This window comes from Vidua chalybeata, chromosome 3 (genome assembly GCF_026979565.1).
Source record: "Vidua chalybeata isolate OUT-0048 chromosome 3, bVidCha1 merged haplotype, whole genome shotgun sequence".
NCBI lineage: Eukaryota > Metazoa > Chordata > Aves > Passeriformes > Viduidae > Vidua > Vidua chalybeata.
Window position 1 is genome coordinate 49,563,882 of NC_071532.1, and position 16,916 is coordinate 49,580,797.

The window sequence follows — 16,916 nt, forward strand, 5'->3', positions numbered from 1 at the left end:
AAGCCACTTAACAGAATGAAAAGTATTGTTTGGAGGTGAACTAAATATGCACACAAAAAAGTTCATAAAAGGGAAAAAAAAAAGCATATTCAAGTAGTCTCTGAATAGAATAAATTCTGAGTACAGAAATACTTTCCAAACAGGTATTTTAGAATAGCAAGATTAAGTCTGTAGTTCTGACAAATAATTTTTTACTCTATGGTAAATTTTTATGTTGCCCAAGAACTGCATACATTTATTTTTAAAATTATTTTCAGAGGCTGAGCCTACTTAAAAAAAATCAGTCAGAATAAACCACAAATAAATAGAAATTTATTGGTCTAGGCAAACATTTCAGTTCGTTCTCTAAATAGGCTATTTTCACTGCCATTTACATTTTCTCATGAACTCACAACAAAAATTCTAAGCAGTAGAGTGTCACTGTATTTTGTGTTCAAAAACGTTATCCTTTTATAAACTACTAGCAGGAAAGCTGAAGATTGGATTTGCCAGTGTTAGGTTAATAATTGGACCTGGTGATCTTGAAGGTCTTTTCCAACCTAAATGATTCTACGGTCACCTGAAAAACAGGTCTTCATTGTCCTATCCTGCAGGCAAACAAAACTCTGCCATGGAAGAATGAACAGCGTTGGTTCTTACAAATCACAGCATCCCCAGTGTTTTGCCTCCAGCTGACTCAGTCTCGGTTCACTCTTCATATACTCCTTCATTTTCCCTTGCTGACTTCCTTCTCTAAGGTTCTATGACATCCTCCCTGTCGTCCCTCTTACCAACATTTTGCTTCATAAACATCCCAAAATGTAATAACCATTCTAGGTTTTCCTCTCCACTTTCATCTCCAGATTTTCTAAGCTCCTTTCCAAATATGTCTGGCTATCTCACACCTTGACATACAGACTTCTCAGAATTTTCAGTTTCTAGAGTATCCATCTATCCATCCACCAAATACTTCTTTGGCACTTGATTGATTCTGCTCCCATTTTGATATACCAGTCTCTATTACTTTCATATTAAAGGAGTACTTATCACAGCCGACACACAAAACTGCAAGGGCAGGAAGAAGATAGTTCTGTAATTATAAGTAATTTTATGATACATTATTGGTATGATGGCAGTAAACTGTAAATTACTTATGAAATCTTAAGCAAATGATTTGCTGTATATTGTACAATGGCTTAAAACAACCTGAAGGAAAACACAAGTTATTTTGAAAAATTATGGGAAACAAAGATCCATTGAAAATCAGGACAATCTTAAGCACAGTAGTATATCTCAGCATCTTCCCAACTAAAACACTTTTCTATGTTCCAGAATCATAATTAGATGCAACTGGTCACATGCTACATGCCTTATGTACCATGCATACTTTTAAATTGCAAAAAAAGTTACAACTACAAACATACCTTGTCATCAGGCAGCACATGCCAGATGGATACTGTCTTCTCCTCGGCTTCACTGTTGATGGAGAGGTATGAGGGCTGATAGATTTTTGTTGGTTCTAATATTAAAACCTTGCAGAAAAAAATAATTTTTCAATAGTTAGTGCAAAACTGGTAGAACTTCAGAAAGTATTGAAAACTCTTAAAACTATTTCTTTAGTCACATCATAGCAGGAAAAACAGGGAAAAAATGAAATGCAAAATTTTAGGTACTGGGCTAGTTTAGCGTGGCTGCCAGTAACCTAAGATTAAAAAAGAAAAAAAGCCAACTTTAATTTTTTTACATAAGGCTGTTATGTGTCATTTGGTAGCATGTATCAATTTTGCAAATTACTTTTTTTAAAATGTCAGGTTTTGAAATCTTTCTGTCACAATTCAGTCTCCTACAATGCCACTCTAGAATGTCTATCTCCTGTGTGGAGAAGGTTCATGGTACACCGTTATCATCTTTTGGTAGAAGCATATTTGGGTGAAGCAGAGAAACAGATTAACCTAGAGCTAAACTGAACAGCTTTTGATTTAGACCACCACGAACTGTAGCCACTAGATCAAATTATTTTCTCAAAAGTAACAAGTATCACTGCAAGAGGCTGACAGCTGAAGAGTATAGAAAATGTTGTGGACTAAGAGAACAAAAACTAGAAGCATCATTTAAAAGAGATGAGATGCAACAATGATTGGCTAGGGCAAGTTGGTCTACCCCTATTTAAAAAATATATAAACACCGAAGTAGAAAGTCTTGGAGACAGCCATGGCTTAGTGTGAAATCTAAGCCATATCTCCTTCAGAGTCAATAAGCACAGAGATACACTGGAAGCAGTGCAGGGCTAAGTTCTCAAAAGTACCTACACGTTTAACTCTGTAAATGATAAGCAGTGGAAATTAAAATGTGTTGCTTGGCATCTCCAGACACCTACAATTTGTAAAATCTGATTTAAGCCATTTCACAAACTGTGGTCTTTAACCTTTAACAAATTGTCCATGCACTCTGTCATTTCTTCTTCTAAAGGCCAAAGTGATGACACTGATGCTACTAGATAAGAGAGTAACTAACAGCTAACATACTGCCCATGGACAGTGGAGCTCTTAAGCTCTCAGAATACACAAAACAATTCACAATAAAGAAATAGGAAAAAAGCTTCTTTTAGAATAAATTAATTGTGATCTGGGAGAAGGGAGGGAAAATAAAGTTGCTAATTTAAATTTTGTTGACTTGTTGAACTGTGTGATTTTCATTCTGAACAGGCACAAATAGAATTTTTGTATTATGAGAAATCCCATATCTCTGTTTGCAACATCAGTGTAGTCAGTTCACAAAATCACAAAAGAGACTGAGTTGGAAGGGATGCAGAAGGATCACTGTATGAGTCCATACAGGGATGACCTTGGCCTTGTCAGCTCCACGCTCCAACCACCTTCCTGTACAACACCATCAAACTAGATTGGGTTTATCTCTTGGCTCATGTTATTGCAGTGATCAGCTTTGGTTTGCCTCTTAATATTAATAAAAATTCAATCGATTTTATTTGAACAGTTTTATAAGTCAGAGCCTACGGTAAGTATGTAATAGAACTATCCCATCATCTAAAATCTAAAAGAATTATGTCTTGTCTTGTACAAAACCCAAAAGATTCAAAATATCTTTTGTTTCCCGCCAAAACTTTCTACCCGTTCTCATCAGAAAAGGAAAACCAGGCTCTTTAGACAGTCTCATGTTGTTTTTACTTTACTGCCTCAAGCTCTTGCTGTTCAACATTGAAGTCTTCCTAAAAGTTTATTAGCACATCTACACATGGACAGTAAATGAACTGTACAAAACAACCACTGTATCCACTTTAACTATCTGGGAGGCAATAGCAGTTGCTGTTTAAGACAAAAAGCTGGTTTTGCTGATGGTTAGCTGAAAGGAACACCCAAGACATTATTTCCTGGACATATACAGTTAATATGTACAGAAAACATATTTACAGTATACTTTCAGGACATGGTGCAGCACTGGGGCACCTAATAAAAATTCTCATCAAATTTTTTGTGAAAAAATCAGAAATAAACATATATATACACACACACTTTAGTGCAATGTTGTTGAAATGCATTTTCTAGTAGCTGGAACAATAGATTTCTGACTGTTTGGGCTGACTTTTAACCTCTGAAAGAGCACAGTCTTAATTGGCAGTAGAGTATACAAAGCCTGCTGAGCTAGAAAAAGACTGAAATTAATTACATATATTTTTCTTCAAAACACAGTATAGTTAATATAGAATCACCTGGAGTACACTGTAAAAGTTTACTTTAGAAGTATACCCATTGGTAGCAAACAATAAATAGTAAAATTCTATCTTGTCTTTTTTCCTCATTACTTTTGTATGGAACACATTGTGCAATCCTGTTGTACCCACGTGCATTCAATTAAAATCAATCTAAGATTCAGGCCAAATACATTTCTTCTGGACAAACAGTCTGGCCACCTAAAAAGAAGCAGTGCTTTGTGCTCATTTCCTTTACACCACAATTTGTTTTAAAAGAGCCCATCCCCAAAAACACTACCAAAAAAAGTCTCCAAGACCCAAAAAAACAGCCACTTACTGGAAATCGAACTACAGTCACATCTGTCTTCGTGGCTTCAACAAGAAAGTCCATCCAGAAGTCCACAAGTTCCTGTTTGGCTGTATGTTGCTCTGGAGTCAGTTTCTTAAAATGCTGATATATCAAAATAGTTTCTACAATAGACTTCAGGTACCTGTGGCCATCCAAACATACACAGATAGTAAATTCAGAACAGTTTGTAAGCAGTAATATCTCTACCTTTAAACACAACTGAAGTATTCACCATTGCAACACCAAGGTTGCCAGTAACATTTTGCTTCTCTAGGATTGCTTTTCATAATAACAATTCCCAACTAGAATTGGAAACACAGCTGCTAAATGAGGCAACTGAAATATAAAAGAGTCCTGGAACACTCCTTCCTGCCCATATTCCTGATACCATATACTATCTTCTATCCTAAACCATGAAAAGTTAATTAAATAGCTAAATCCTCTGCCTAAGAACCAATGTGAGCCTATGTCCAACTTGTTTCAGTAGTGACCTACCTCAAATAAAAATTCAGGTGAAAAGTCCACTAGTTTAACTGTTCTATTTCTTATATTGTGTCTGCATAGGCAATTATTTAACACATTTCTAAAACATGATGTTTCTGGAACTGATCATCCTGGCAAAGATGGCAACAACTATGTTAAGCAGTTTTTTGGCATTGCTAGGAAAGGGCAACTGATGTGCTTAATGTTTCCCCTAAATCCAGTTCATCCCTCTCTCTGTTGTTCTACTTTCTGGGGCTGATTTATGGAGCTTCTTGGTACCATTGCTTTCTCTTGGCATTTTTAGAAAGAAAGGTTGTAAACATAATCTCACACAATTTTTATGAATACTACAGCAATGAGACATACACACTAGAAGAGGATTTAACATTGCTATCACTTTATCACAGTTAGCTATTCATGGAAATTTTTTTTACACCCTCAGAGGGTTTTTAGTGAACATTTCCATAGCTGTGCAATTTCCAATTATCCTTCTTAGGCCATCAGGGTAGCTGGCTTAAGGTACTGTGTTTGCACCAAGTGGGCCCTGCTATAAAGCAGGCAACAGAGGGAAGGAATTGCTCACAGGAGAAATTCTTCACAAAGCACAAATGAGTGAGCTGTATTTTCAGAGTTTAATCCACAGACTTAAACCACAAAGGCACTGGGGTACATAAAATCCTGACAACCAGGCATTCATAAACTCCAGAAAATTCTACCAGGAGACTTCCAGAGAGTGTTATCCAGCTCCTTAGAAAAATACACACATAGTAAAAATGGAAAACTTTGCAAATAAATACACTGTAAAAAGCATTTATGAAATATTTTGTCTGAAAATTAGAGTTTTTAATTTTGACAGTTTCTATGTTATGTCAATACAGAAGTTTAGCATTTCTGTATTTTAGCATCCACCTGATCACCTTCTGGAGGCACAATCTATAAAAACATAAGAATATATATGTTGTGATGTTCACACTCTTACAACTAGCAGAGTGACAGCTTATTTAGTCAGAAATGAGTCTTGGTTCTCCCCACCTAAGATGATACAAGTCCTTAATGAGTAGGTGAGTGGTCCTTAATTGCTGCCTATATCCATTGCAGGTGCTGGGAACCTGCTGTCAGAGCACACATCTCTTGTCCTTTGCATAACAGATGTTGAGTTTACAGGATTGCTTTTAACCCTGGCTTTACGGCCTTTCTAATTAATTGGACTTTGATTTGCAGTCTTATCAATCACTACAAGATGCAGCTTGCACCACACAGCTCATTTGTATTCAGTTCCTAAAACATCTGCTACGTGCCATAACCTTAACAATATTTAAAAGTACAGCCAGGCCTCCCTAGCTAAGCTGTCTTCATTGCCCAAAACCTTCAGGTTGTCATGACTAAACTCAGAAGCCACTACCACTTCTCTTAAGCAATGTAGCTGCAAGCAACTCCTCCTTTCTCCTTTGCCCTCGGAAGAGCTTGAAGTCCATGATGAATCTGCCCTTCTCACACATCAAATACAGACCCATATCACTTCTACCCCTGAATAAGGGCAAAAGGGAAAGAGAGTCCTGTCTCTGGATAAAAGTACAGTGAAATAATACACACACAGTAAAATCTGTTAAAAAACACAAAACATATCTCCTGTCAGCTGAGTACAGTGCCTAATGTGAAAGCTGAGGGAGTCCAACGTTTTAAAACATAGGAACGTACATGGCCTTGTTTATCACCTTACCATGCTGGTGCCTTTAGTTTAAACAGCTTTTCTGAAGCCTGGATCACTCGTATATGATCATTAGCCAACATACTGGCCCCCAAGAAAGATCCCACTTCCCAATAGCTTTGCAGTTTCTCCAAGCTCCCCTTTTTACCAAGCAGGCTGCTGATCTTTACTCCTGTAGCAAAGACAATAACAAGTCACAAGAATTTGTATTAATGCAATTTTAAAATAACCATTTCCCTTATTCAAAGTAGTTTAATTGCTTACATTACTATACTTGGTCCATTTTGATAAAATAAGATGGAAATCATACTTACCAGTTAATGTTATATGCCTTCCAAACACCCTAATTGGTGAAAAATTCTTTTTTCCCCACCCCCTCTTCCTACAGGCTTCTCAAGAAAGGAATGTTAAGACATCACTGTGAGGACAAGGCCACAGTCAGATTACCTATGTTCTTGCATGGACCTCATCTGTAAAGGTAAATTGGGGCCTTAGGCTACACAACATAGCTGCAAAAACTTAACAGATGCTGAATAAGGCACCTATTATGTTTTTTTCTGCTCTGTTTTTTCAACTTACAAGCCCCAAGCCCCAAACTTACCTTTATAGACAAGGTCCCATGCAGAAGGAACAGATGATCCACTGGGCTTCTTCCAGCAGTGATGTTCTTTTAACTGCCGCAAGTCCTACCCCAATGAAAGACATCTATTAATATTCACAAACCCCTCAGCAACTCAAGACTACGGCGAGCCTCAGGTTTTATTTTGACTTGCTAAGTTTGCTGAGAACTACAGGCTACCCTGTGGCCTTCAGGATGAGTTTTAGTTCCTATGAGCTGCTACACATAGCTGACATGAGATATGCTACACCATCCCCTGCAAAAAAAAAAAAAAATTTCAGCTTACACAACAAGCCGCTCCACCACTGTAGTCTTTTATTCACTTTCCCCACACTGCTCCACTATGACAGTTTCCCTCCCACATCATCTCCCATTGTCCTTGATATTCAGGCGGAGTATTCACAAGAAATTTCAATGCAACTGTTGATCTTGTTTTTTCTTAACCTTCCCTGAGTAGCTAGCAGACTAAGCTTCATGGTGGAAGCAGTAATAAATATTATCAAAATGGGTATCATTACATAAGCTACATTTCAGCCTACAAAGTTTATCTTGTTTTATCACATTGCTCACATTTTTATGACATCAATGTCAGGTGATAAAGGCTTTTAAAAATGCCATAGATGCTATAAAGTATCTCTGATCTGCCTGAGAAATGTCACAATGTACATCACCTCCGTCAACACCACAGGGTACCAAGGTGACCATTTCTGCAGGGCTTTAAGCCAGGGTGCTACACACATTCACACTGTCAAAGAGACCACTTGAAGATGCACACCTGCACTAGTCAGAGGAGAATAGGGAAGGGGAATTTGTTATGAAAGTGTTCAACTTTAGCTGGGTTCTGGAGAACAAAACCTGAATGCTATCTAGAAAACACAGTAAATGGAAAAAATTAATCTCCCTCAGGCCTTTAAAGTAACACTCCTCAGCACTATCTGCAAAGGCCAAAGGGCACTACTAGAATGTCTAAAACATTTGCATGCATTTGATAGCAACACATAATAAAAGACAGACACCTACTAACTTCTACAGTCTTTTAATGTGACTTCATTACAAGATATGTAAGGAACTGGTATCACAGGGATACCTGGATCATTTCACTTGGACATGCCTTTGTTGGGAGGAAGGGGAAAGGGAGGAATTTAGCTGTGCATAGGGCCTCTGCTAAGCACTGGGTGATGGCACACACAGTTGCAGTGGCCACTGACCAGCTATCACAGGCTGTTTGTCACAGAGAGCAGCAGCACTGGTCTCTGGTTCACAGGCAAACGTGCTCTGCCATGCCTCACTGCACCTGCAGGGACACACCCATCACAACCCTGCCGTGCTCCAGATGTGGGAACAGAGCTAAAGCGAGGTACAAACTGAGTGTGTGGGTCTGATGAAGAGTACAACTCACATGGGGAGGGGCCTGCATTACTAGCTGGCAGGGAGAGGTGTTTGTTAGGAAGGTAGGACTGGTGACAGCAACAATTTTGAGTCCCAGCTCAGGGAGGGAGACTTACAGGAAGATACAGGGAGAAAGGATGGATGTATAGCAGTACCTCAAGACACCAAGTCTGGGAATCTTTACTGTTATGTAACCTGGAGAAAATGGAAGTTTTACCCAAGTATTCTGTGAAGTGGATCCTATTACCTTAGAGAAGACAATACCACCCCCTCTCATCAAGTTCTTCTGAGAAAGGTGAGGTACAAACTCACTCTAGTTTGCTGACCATCCTCTGCAAAGCTCATCTATAAAGTTACTCATCCCTGAAAGGCAAGTTACTTAGCTCTGAAATGTAGTTGCTTTGTGATGACATTAGCAAGAAGTTCAAAAGACTATAATTCCAATTGAGAGAACTTGTGGCGGGGGGCAGGGGGGAAGTGCAAAGTGAACCTTCATGAATTTAATTCCGAGTTTATGGTCTCCTTGTATAATTTCCCTTTTCTAAGTTTATTTTTATTTCACCATCTTTAAAAGACTTTTGAGAGTATAAGAAAATCCAGGCAAAGACATTCTCTCCTTCCAATTATAAACTTGGCATTCACAAGGAGAGGGGGGAAAAGCAGCAGGAATTCCAGTATATTTCATGAGAAATATTTTGCCTTTAAAACAAATGAGGCAAAATAGAGGAACCATTAACACCAGAAAAGCCTTTGTTTTTATAACACCAAAAATATACCCACAGCTTCTGATGAAAATAAGGTAACAGTAAGATACTACCAGTTAAATATTACTATGAAGGCTTTATAAATAAACTGCTTTCCTTGCTCAAATATTGATGGAACAATTCATATCACAGGATCCTTTGTGTGTCAAAGTTGCACAGCCTGCACAGATCATAACTGTCAATGCAGATCACAGCATTTCTGTTCTGGTCTCAAAGTTATTTGTATGGTTAAGAAAGCAATACTACTCAGAAAATAAAAGGAGGGTTTTTATTAATGGTCCCTTTGCTCATTTAGTTTTGAACTATAATCTGATAGGTACAGGTAGAAACTTTCAGAAGGCAAATTTTCTGATCTGATGCATATTGGTAAAAATTCTCTTGGATTTATTCTTATTTTACTGCAGTTATTACAATATTCCAAATGTAATCACATATGCATCTCCTAATTACAGTCTCATGAACCCTCTGAAGAACTGATAATGACTACATCCTTCCCTACCCCTTTCCCAGCCTAGCAATATTATTGCCATATAACCTGGACTGAACTTGATGAGTTTGTTCTTGCCTCTCTCGTGATCTCCCATCAGAAAGCAGAACTTCTCTAATTTCTGTGTACTAGAGATAATGCTGTGAGTGGACACCAAACAGAAAACACTGCTTGGCAAATCTAACTATTGCTAAAAAATTATCTTGTACACACAAATCTAAACAAGAGGTGTCATCACAAGAATTACACACATGTAAGAGATACTTGGGACCAGAAAAAATCAAAACATTTTCCCATACAACCTTTGTGATATTGCCTGATTTTGTTTAAAACATTAACCTCAGACAAAGAAAATACTAAACTATGCTCAGAATCTAGCACAACTCCAGCCATCTGATAAACCTTGTACAAAGATCATTGTAAGGTCTTACACCTGGGAAAACATAGTCCAGGAGTGCAGCATAGGCTGGGATCTATTGCACTGGAGAGCAGCTCTGTGGAAAGGGACCTGGGGGCCCTGAAAAACAAGCAGCTAAATAGGAGTGAACAGTGTGTTTCTTCAGCTAAGAAACCCAATGGGATGCTGGGATGTTCAACAGGGGCATCACTAGGAGGGATAAAGAAGCCATTATCCCACTCTAATCAGTGCTTGCCAGGGCACTTCTGGAATAATGTGTTCAGTTTTGGTTTTCACTATACACAAAAGATGTGGACAGGCTGGAGAGGGTCCAGAGAACGGCCACAAAGATGAACAAAGGACTGGAAGCCTGCCATATGAGGAAAAGCTGTGTTTGTTCAGCCTTGAGGAACAGGCTTAGGGGAAGTGTTATCACCATCCAGTGGGTAAAGGGTGGCTACAAAGAAGATGGAGACTCCCTTTTAAGAAGGAGTCACAAGGAAAATACAAAGGGTGATATGCACAAGTTACTACTGGGGACTTTCCAATTGGACACAAGATGAAAATTTTTCAGAATTTGAAGAATCAGCCCTTGGAATCATCTCCCAGAGAAGCAGTGGATTTGCTGACACTGGACATATTTGAGGTTCAGCTGGACAGGGTGTTGGGCCATGATACACAGCGGGAATACTATGCTATAAATATATTTGAAAACGTGTTTCAAAATAGCTGAGCCAATCTGACTAAAAGTATTTTGACAATATTCCACGTAACAAAAAAGAAAGATGGACACCAGTAGCTAACAGGAGGGATGGCTATATCAAGGGTTTCCAGCAGACACCAACTAAATGTTAACATAAGACAGGCAAACAAACACACAAACAAACCACCTAAGGAATGGATACTTCTGCACTAAATAATTCATCAGCTAGGAATGGAACCTTATGAAAGAATGAACATTAATTTCTGTAACAGTCTCAATAAAAACAATAGGGAAAACAACACTGGACAAACTCATAAGAAGATGATACCAAAGAAATTGCACACAAATTTCATGAGTAAAGCGACTTTGTACAGATCTAGTTGGCTGTAGTCTGCATGCAATTAAGAAGTTTCTTTTAAAATTAAGGATTCATATTAAACTACACAAAAAATATAGCCCAGCTCCATTAAGCTACCTCGTTTAAAGTTAGGCCAGCAAGTGAGTATTTGTAAACACTATGCAATGTATAGAACATATCTTCTTACCTCCTACTCTGGCACAAGAATGCAAATTTCAGCAGAGGATGTGGAAGTATTCTATGCCAACCAAAAAGCAAAATCTCACCCACTCACAGAAAGGCAAACACAGTAGTTGGGGCAACTCTATGCAGCCTCACACATCCAAATTAATACCTTCATTTACACCTGAGAATTTAAATTTCACTTCCAGTGTTTATATGAAAGTAATCATCTCACTCTGACCTTCATACTCAAAATTACCCAGGAAATTACTTCCAGACGGACAGCGTGCACCTAACTTCAAAACTAGAACAGTCACTGAATACATTCAGTGGAGTGAAAAAATTTGTTTCTCACTTGACAACCTCCTCAGGAGAAACAAAGATTAAAAAAGACTTCACAGAAAGTCAAGAATTATACTAATTCATGGAGAAGAACACCAAATGCAATGCATATTACAACATTCAGTCCTTTCTCCCAAATCTTCCCTGAACATATTACTGAATAATCTCAACTTTTCCCTCTCCTCAAATCCACAAAATCATGAACAAAATCATAAAAAGAATCGTCCTGATTCTTCCTTCTTAAATAAGAAGCTTTTTATGACAAGGGTGGCGAGACATTGGACCAGGTTGCCCAGGGAAGTGAATGCCTCTTTGTTGAAAGTGTCCAAGGTCAGTCTGAGCAACCTGATCTAGTGGACATGTCTCTGCCCACAGCAGGGGCTTGGACTAGATGGTCTTTAAAAGGTCCCTCCAACCCAAACCACTGTTATTCTACGATTCTATAAATACAGATGTTCAGAAACCTCTAAGAATGCATCAGAAGATAAATAGTCTTCTCTCAACCCAACCCAAGCTCAAGTCAAGTGCATTTTCCTCAGTCTTAGGATGGACTTCTCATCCATATTCCCTCCAGGGGTTTCTGTTTGTTTGTTTTAAAGAGTGCTAGAACTGGATTCCCATTTCAGGTGCTCTGTTTCACACAAATGATGCCTTTATAAAGAAACTTAGCTTTTACTGAACTCTGGCAACAATTTAAGACCTTGACACTGAAACTTGAAACTGAAGTCTTCATGACAGCACTCACCTGCAGTCAGGTGGGATCAGCAGTGGTATGAGAGACCAACTTAAATATTCACATGTTCTCTATAAAAACTTTCACATACAACCATCAGATTTTTTCCCCTATAACAGTGGGTGGTAGAATCACATTCACTAGAATATGATTTCACCATGAATTTGCAGATTATAATTACCAACTTTCCGCAGCTCAAAAGAAGTATCAAAGCAATGTCCAGCTGCCAGGAGGAGTACTGCATAATCAATTCCTGCTGGTAACGTTGGCTCTGACTCAAACGCCTTCTTGAACCTAGGAAAACAAACATTCAAGCTTACTTTGTAAATAATGCAATCTAATTGGGGCATCATTACAGTTTTAGGTAATTTAAGAGCTTATCTTCTGTTTACACAGCAAGAATCCATAGAAGCAAAAATACTGTTTTCCACACATTCTTTGTGGTTATTTTTAGGAGTCTGGTATTTATACATCCTCCTCCCATTTCCTTTCCCCCCACACAACAAGCACAGATCCTAATCATCCATCCCAGTAAAATTATCCCAGTAAAGTTACAGTATCTTACAATATTTTTTTCAAGATCAAATAGAACTGAATAATACTATCTGTAAAAGACCTGTTTCAGAGTTATATTTATTAATAAGCTCATTAATTTAGTCTTTAATAAATGAGTTTTCATTTACTTGAAACTTTAGATTTTATTGTGGATCTGCTACAATGGCACACACAGAAGCAAGTGATACAAGAATATACCTCACATTTAGCTATGATTTCAGTGACTCCAAATTTTATTCTTTACTGAGTGTCTTATTGACACTGTCCTTATGAGTTCACATAAAAAAGGACTATACCAGATTTCATCCTCCTCAAGAGAACTGAACAATCAAGAGAAATGGCAGAGGCATTCACCTAGGCTCAATCTTGTCTTAAAAGAAGTGGAGGTGCTCACACTAACACAGCACACACTATCCTCATGCTAGCAATGCAAGTAGCTGTGACAACAGCAACAGGACATTTACAGTGGTTTAAACTTATTCCTCAGAATAAGAACACCGTTGGTTGCAGGTATATACACACATATTCACACCTCCATAGGGAGAAGGCAAAGACTACTATCATATGTGAGTTAAGGAGCACAAGAAATTACACTACAGTAAAAGAAATGTAGTTTAAAATAACTTTCTAAAGGATGAAAAAAAATGCAGACAAACAAATGGAATACATTTTAAAAATTAACAGGTTGTGACATTAGTGTGTAAGGAAGGAAAAAAACCCAATCTGTGCAAAACCCTAGATTTGACTTCTAGACCATGCTTTGACATGCAAGCAAAGCTAAGGCATCTTTATCCCACCAGGCCAAAATATGGCTGGTTTTTAATTTGTTTGTTTGTTCTTTTTTCTGCTCAGATGATTAATGACTTTGCATCTTAACATAAGATCTGCTCTCCAAAACTGTAAAACAGGCTTCTTTTCAATCTGCTACATATGTATACTTTTTATACTTCAGCTGCCCACCTCCAAAGAACTTAATCATTAGACAAGCGCCTACTCCTCTAAAGAAAAGCAAGAAAAGCAGAAAGTACTAGATCTTTTTCCTTCATCATCTGCAATTTTCTCTTGTACTGCGAGTTACAAAAAAGTGCACATACAAAATATTTTTGGCTCACTTAAAAAACCCCAACCAACACATACGCACAAAAAACATCCGACCTAAAAACAAAAAAACAAAACAAACAAAAACAAAGGAAAAAAACCCCATAAAAATCTGTCAACTAAACAGAACAACACTCTCATTGATTCTAAGTATATACATCTAAGAGAAGCCCTTTAGCTGGCATTATCTGTTTGGCAACACAGTGATATTGGGAACTGGACCACTTTTTCTGCCCTAGAGATCTTCCATGCTGTAATTCTCATGCAATACAAAAAGGAGAGAGGAAAGATTGACAGAAGAAGAAGAAAAAGCCTTGGAAATTAGTATTTTTGTTCCAATATAAGAAAGAATGTACTTTTGGAAAATGTTGCAGTTGTTGACGTCAGAGAAAATGTTGCAGTGCAGACACTGAATTAGAGAGGTAGCAGTGAAAAGATATGAAGACTGGGTAGCTTTGGTAAGTCTGATTCACACTGTCGGTGTGAAACAGGAAAGTGACAGTTAATAATTACTCTTTTATTTATCCTCTCATATTTATATGAAAGATGTCTTTTATTCTGCTTTCTAATTGTCACAAAAGCACATTGTTGGTTTGGTTTTTTTTAATTGGAATAGACCAAAGTACCTTGACATTACCAGTTGTTGCAAAACCAATGCTTTGGTTCTGCTGCCAAATTCTCGTTATCTCATGCAATTCACTGTATACCCTTATACCCTTATTTTTCTAAGACCAAGGTAATAACCTTTATCTCAACATAACATAGCACTGCCATGGAGGCATTGCTCCTGCACACACCTTGTCCTGTTGTGGCCTGCTGTAGCACTAGAGTAGGCTTGCTCCTTTCTAAGAGCTTTTCACTGAGTTATGAGTCAACCTTTCAGCATATCAAGCCTGCTGTATGACTAACACTAGAAACTCAAATCAATATCCAGTATAAAATATAAACCAAAAGCAATTGGACCATCCGATATAGCTTCCAGCCAAACTCCAGCTTGACTCAACAGAGATCTCCTTGTTCTGTGGCAGGAGGTGCACAGAGCTTTCTGTATTGGGTCTCAATTGCCAGATACTTCAGGGATTATTTAGGGGCTGGCTGGCCAGCACCCTACCCTGTGCAGGAAGTATCATCCTCTGTCCTTTCCTAGACTGGAATGCCTGCAATCACTTCCCGTCATCAGATCTATGATTATCATGATTGCTAAGATGTATTTATTCAAAGTGTGTTAAAATAGCTACATAACTCACCACTGTTATACATACTAAATACAATAAGTTCAATTATGTTTGACAATATCAAAGTTTATCTGTTCATAAGATACTATGAACAAGGAGAAAGCAAGATGTACAATACCAAGAGTAATTTGTATTTAATTCAGTCTGTAATAATGCCTAAAATTTGTATACAGAACTACACCTTTCTTTTTATCGTGTTCATGACATTAGCAAAATAGAGTGTTTACAAAAGACCCCTGAAAGTTTTTTACAGGCTTTGTGCTTTACAGGAAATGATTTTTTTTTTAAATCCAAAATTATGCTAGGAGGGAGGAAAATAATAATATGTTGCAATCCTGTTATTTCAACATCTTTTAAAATCCCAGTAAAAATTGCCAAGCTGTAAAGACTGACCAGAAGTTATAAACTGCATTTGTATTCTGTGTCCATAACTGGTAAACAATTTTATCTTATCTTTTATGAGAGATAGCTCTAAGCTGAAGTTTACTGAAAACAAGTGATAAATGACAAAGAAAGAAGAAAGCTGTCCATTTTAAGCATTTACTTCAACAAGCAGCTGATGAGCACAAGACCAGAGCTAAGATGTGATGTACAGGACACATAAATGCAGATTGTCTGTATCCTCATCTGAATGCAGAGAAGCAGCTCATCCTGACAGAAGTCTAGGATGACATCCCATGCCTTTATTTTCTAACCACTTCCATGTAACAGTGATTTAGTGCATTTCAAAAGCATTAAAACAACAAGATTCTTGTCTCTAAAATGAGGATAATAATTCAACTATTATTGACCAGTTATTGTGTGCTTCTTTGACTACTGATGCTACTGTAGTCCACTGCAATGTGCCTATACTATACTATACAATGATGATAAAACTTTTATCACTATACAGTGATAAAACTTTTATCAGCAACTTTGGAACAGTCAGACTGGTTGAGAGTTAAACCTCTAGGCCTAGCTAGCTAATATCTGTCAGATTCCAGACATGCCAGTCAATTAATGACTGATTATTCTCTGGCCCAGATTCCTAAGAATAATACACTAAACAGGAGACTTCATATTTGGGAAAAATGATGAGTTTAGTTTACACCTAAACTTCAGGTCTCTGAGGCACTTCAAGAACTTTGCAGAATGAGATGTGTGAACAACATAAATCTCTCATTCTCAACAAATAAGCAAGGAAATTTAGAAGATTCATTCTATCCCCTAAGGATGCCAAATATTTGGAAAATAAAACCGCTAAAATACATTCTTGTTCAAGGAATATTTTCCCAAAGCTAACAAAAGGACATAGACCAGGAAAATAGTACTCACCAGAAAGTTGCTTTGTCCCTGCTTTCTATATCTATGAACCCAGATTCCAAAAACATGTCCTTATAAATTCGACCAACCAGGCAATACATATCTGAAGCTACTTGGTCTTCCTGCTCTACAAGGGGAATCATAATTTCTAGAGCTTTCTGTCTGTCTCCAGGCAGATTTCTCCTGTTGAAAATAATAATTTTGATTAAAAAACCAACAAAGTTAACAAGAAATAATTTTTCATGACTGTTTTTAATAGACATATGACTTCATCCATGTAAAATGACGGATAGACACAATGGACTATGTTATATATATAGACACTTACCCCCTTCTTCCTTTTTTTTGTCTTTTCTTTATGTCATGGAAAACCTTTATAAATGCCCCTAAACATAACTTCTCTCTCTCATGAAGCATCAGCTATAGCAAAGTACTGAAAACAGCATCAAGAACCTCCAGGGAAATTCTTAGAAGGGTCATGTGTTATTTCCTTATAAAATAGAAAAATATGAAACTTGATTTCATATCTAGTATTTCTTTCAAT

General features: G+C 37.5%; 1 protein-coding gene across 1 annotated transcript in view; it reads right to left on the reverse strand.

The window, feature by feature from the left end:
• The window catches only part of MAP3K5 (mitogen-activated protein kinase kinase kinase 5), a 99,110-nt gene that overhangs the window by 36,490 nt on the left and 45,704 nt on the right, over positions 1–16,916 (reverse strand). Inside the window, exons 7-11 of the mRNA XM_053936977.1 lie at positions 16,385–16,555; positions 12,364–12,476; positions 6,241–6,400; positions 4,026–4,179; positions 1,404–1,511 (exon numbers count right to left, since the gene is read on the reverse strand). Of these exons, the coding sequence (XP_053792952.1) occupies positions 1,404–1,511; positions 4,026–4,179; positions 6,241–6,400; positions 12,364–12,476; positions 16,385–16,555 (706 nt within the window). The remainder of the gene's footprint in view (positions 1–1,403; positions 1,512–4,025; positions 4,180–6,240; positions 6,401–12,363; positions 12,477–16,384; positions 16,556–16,916) is intronic.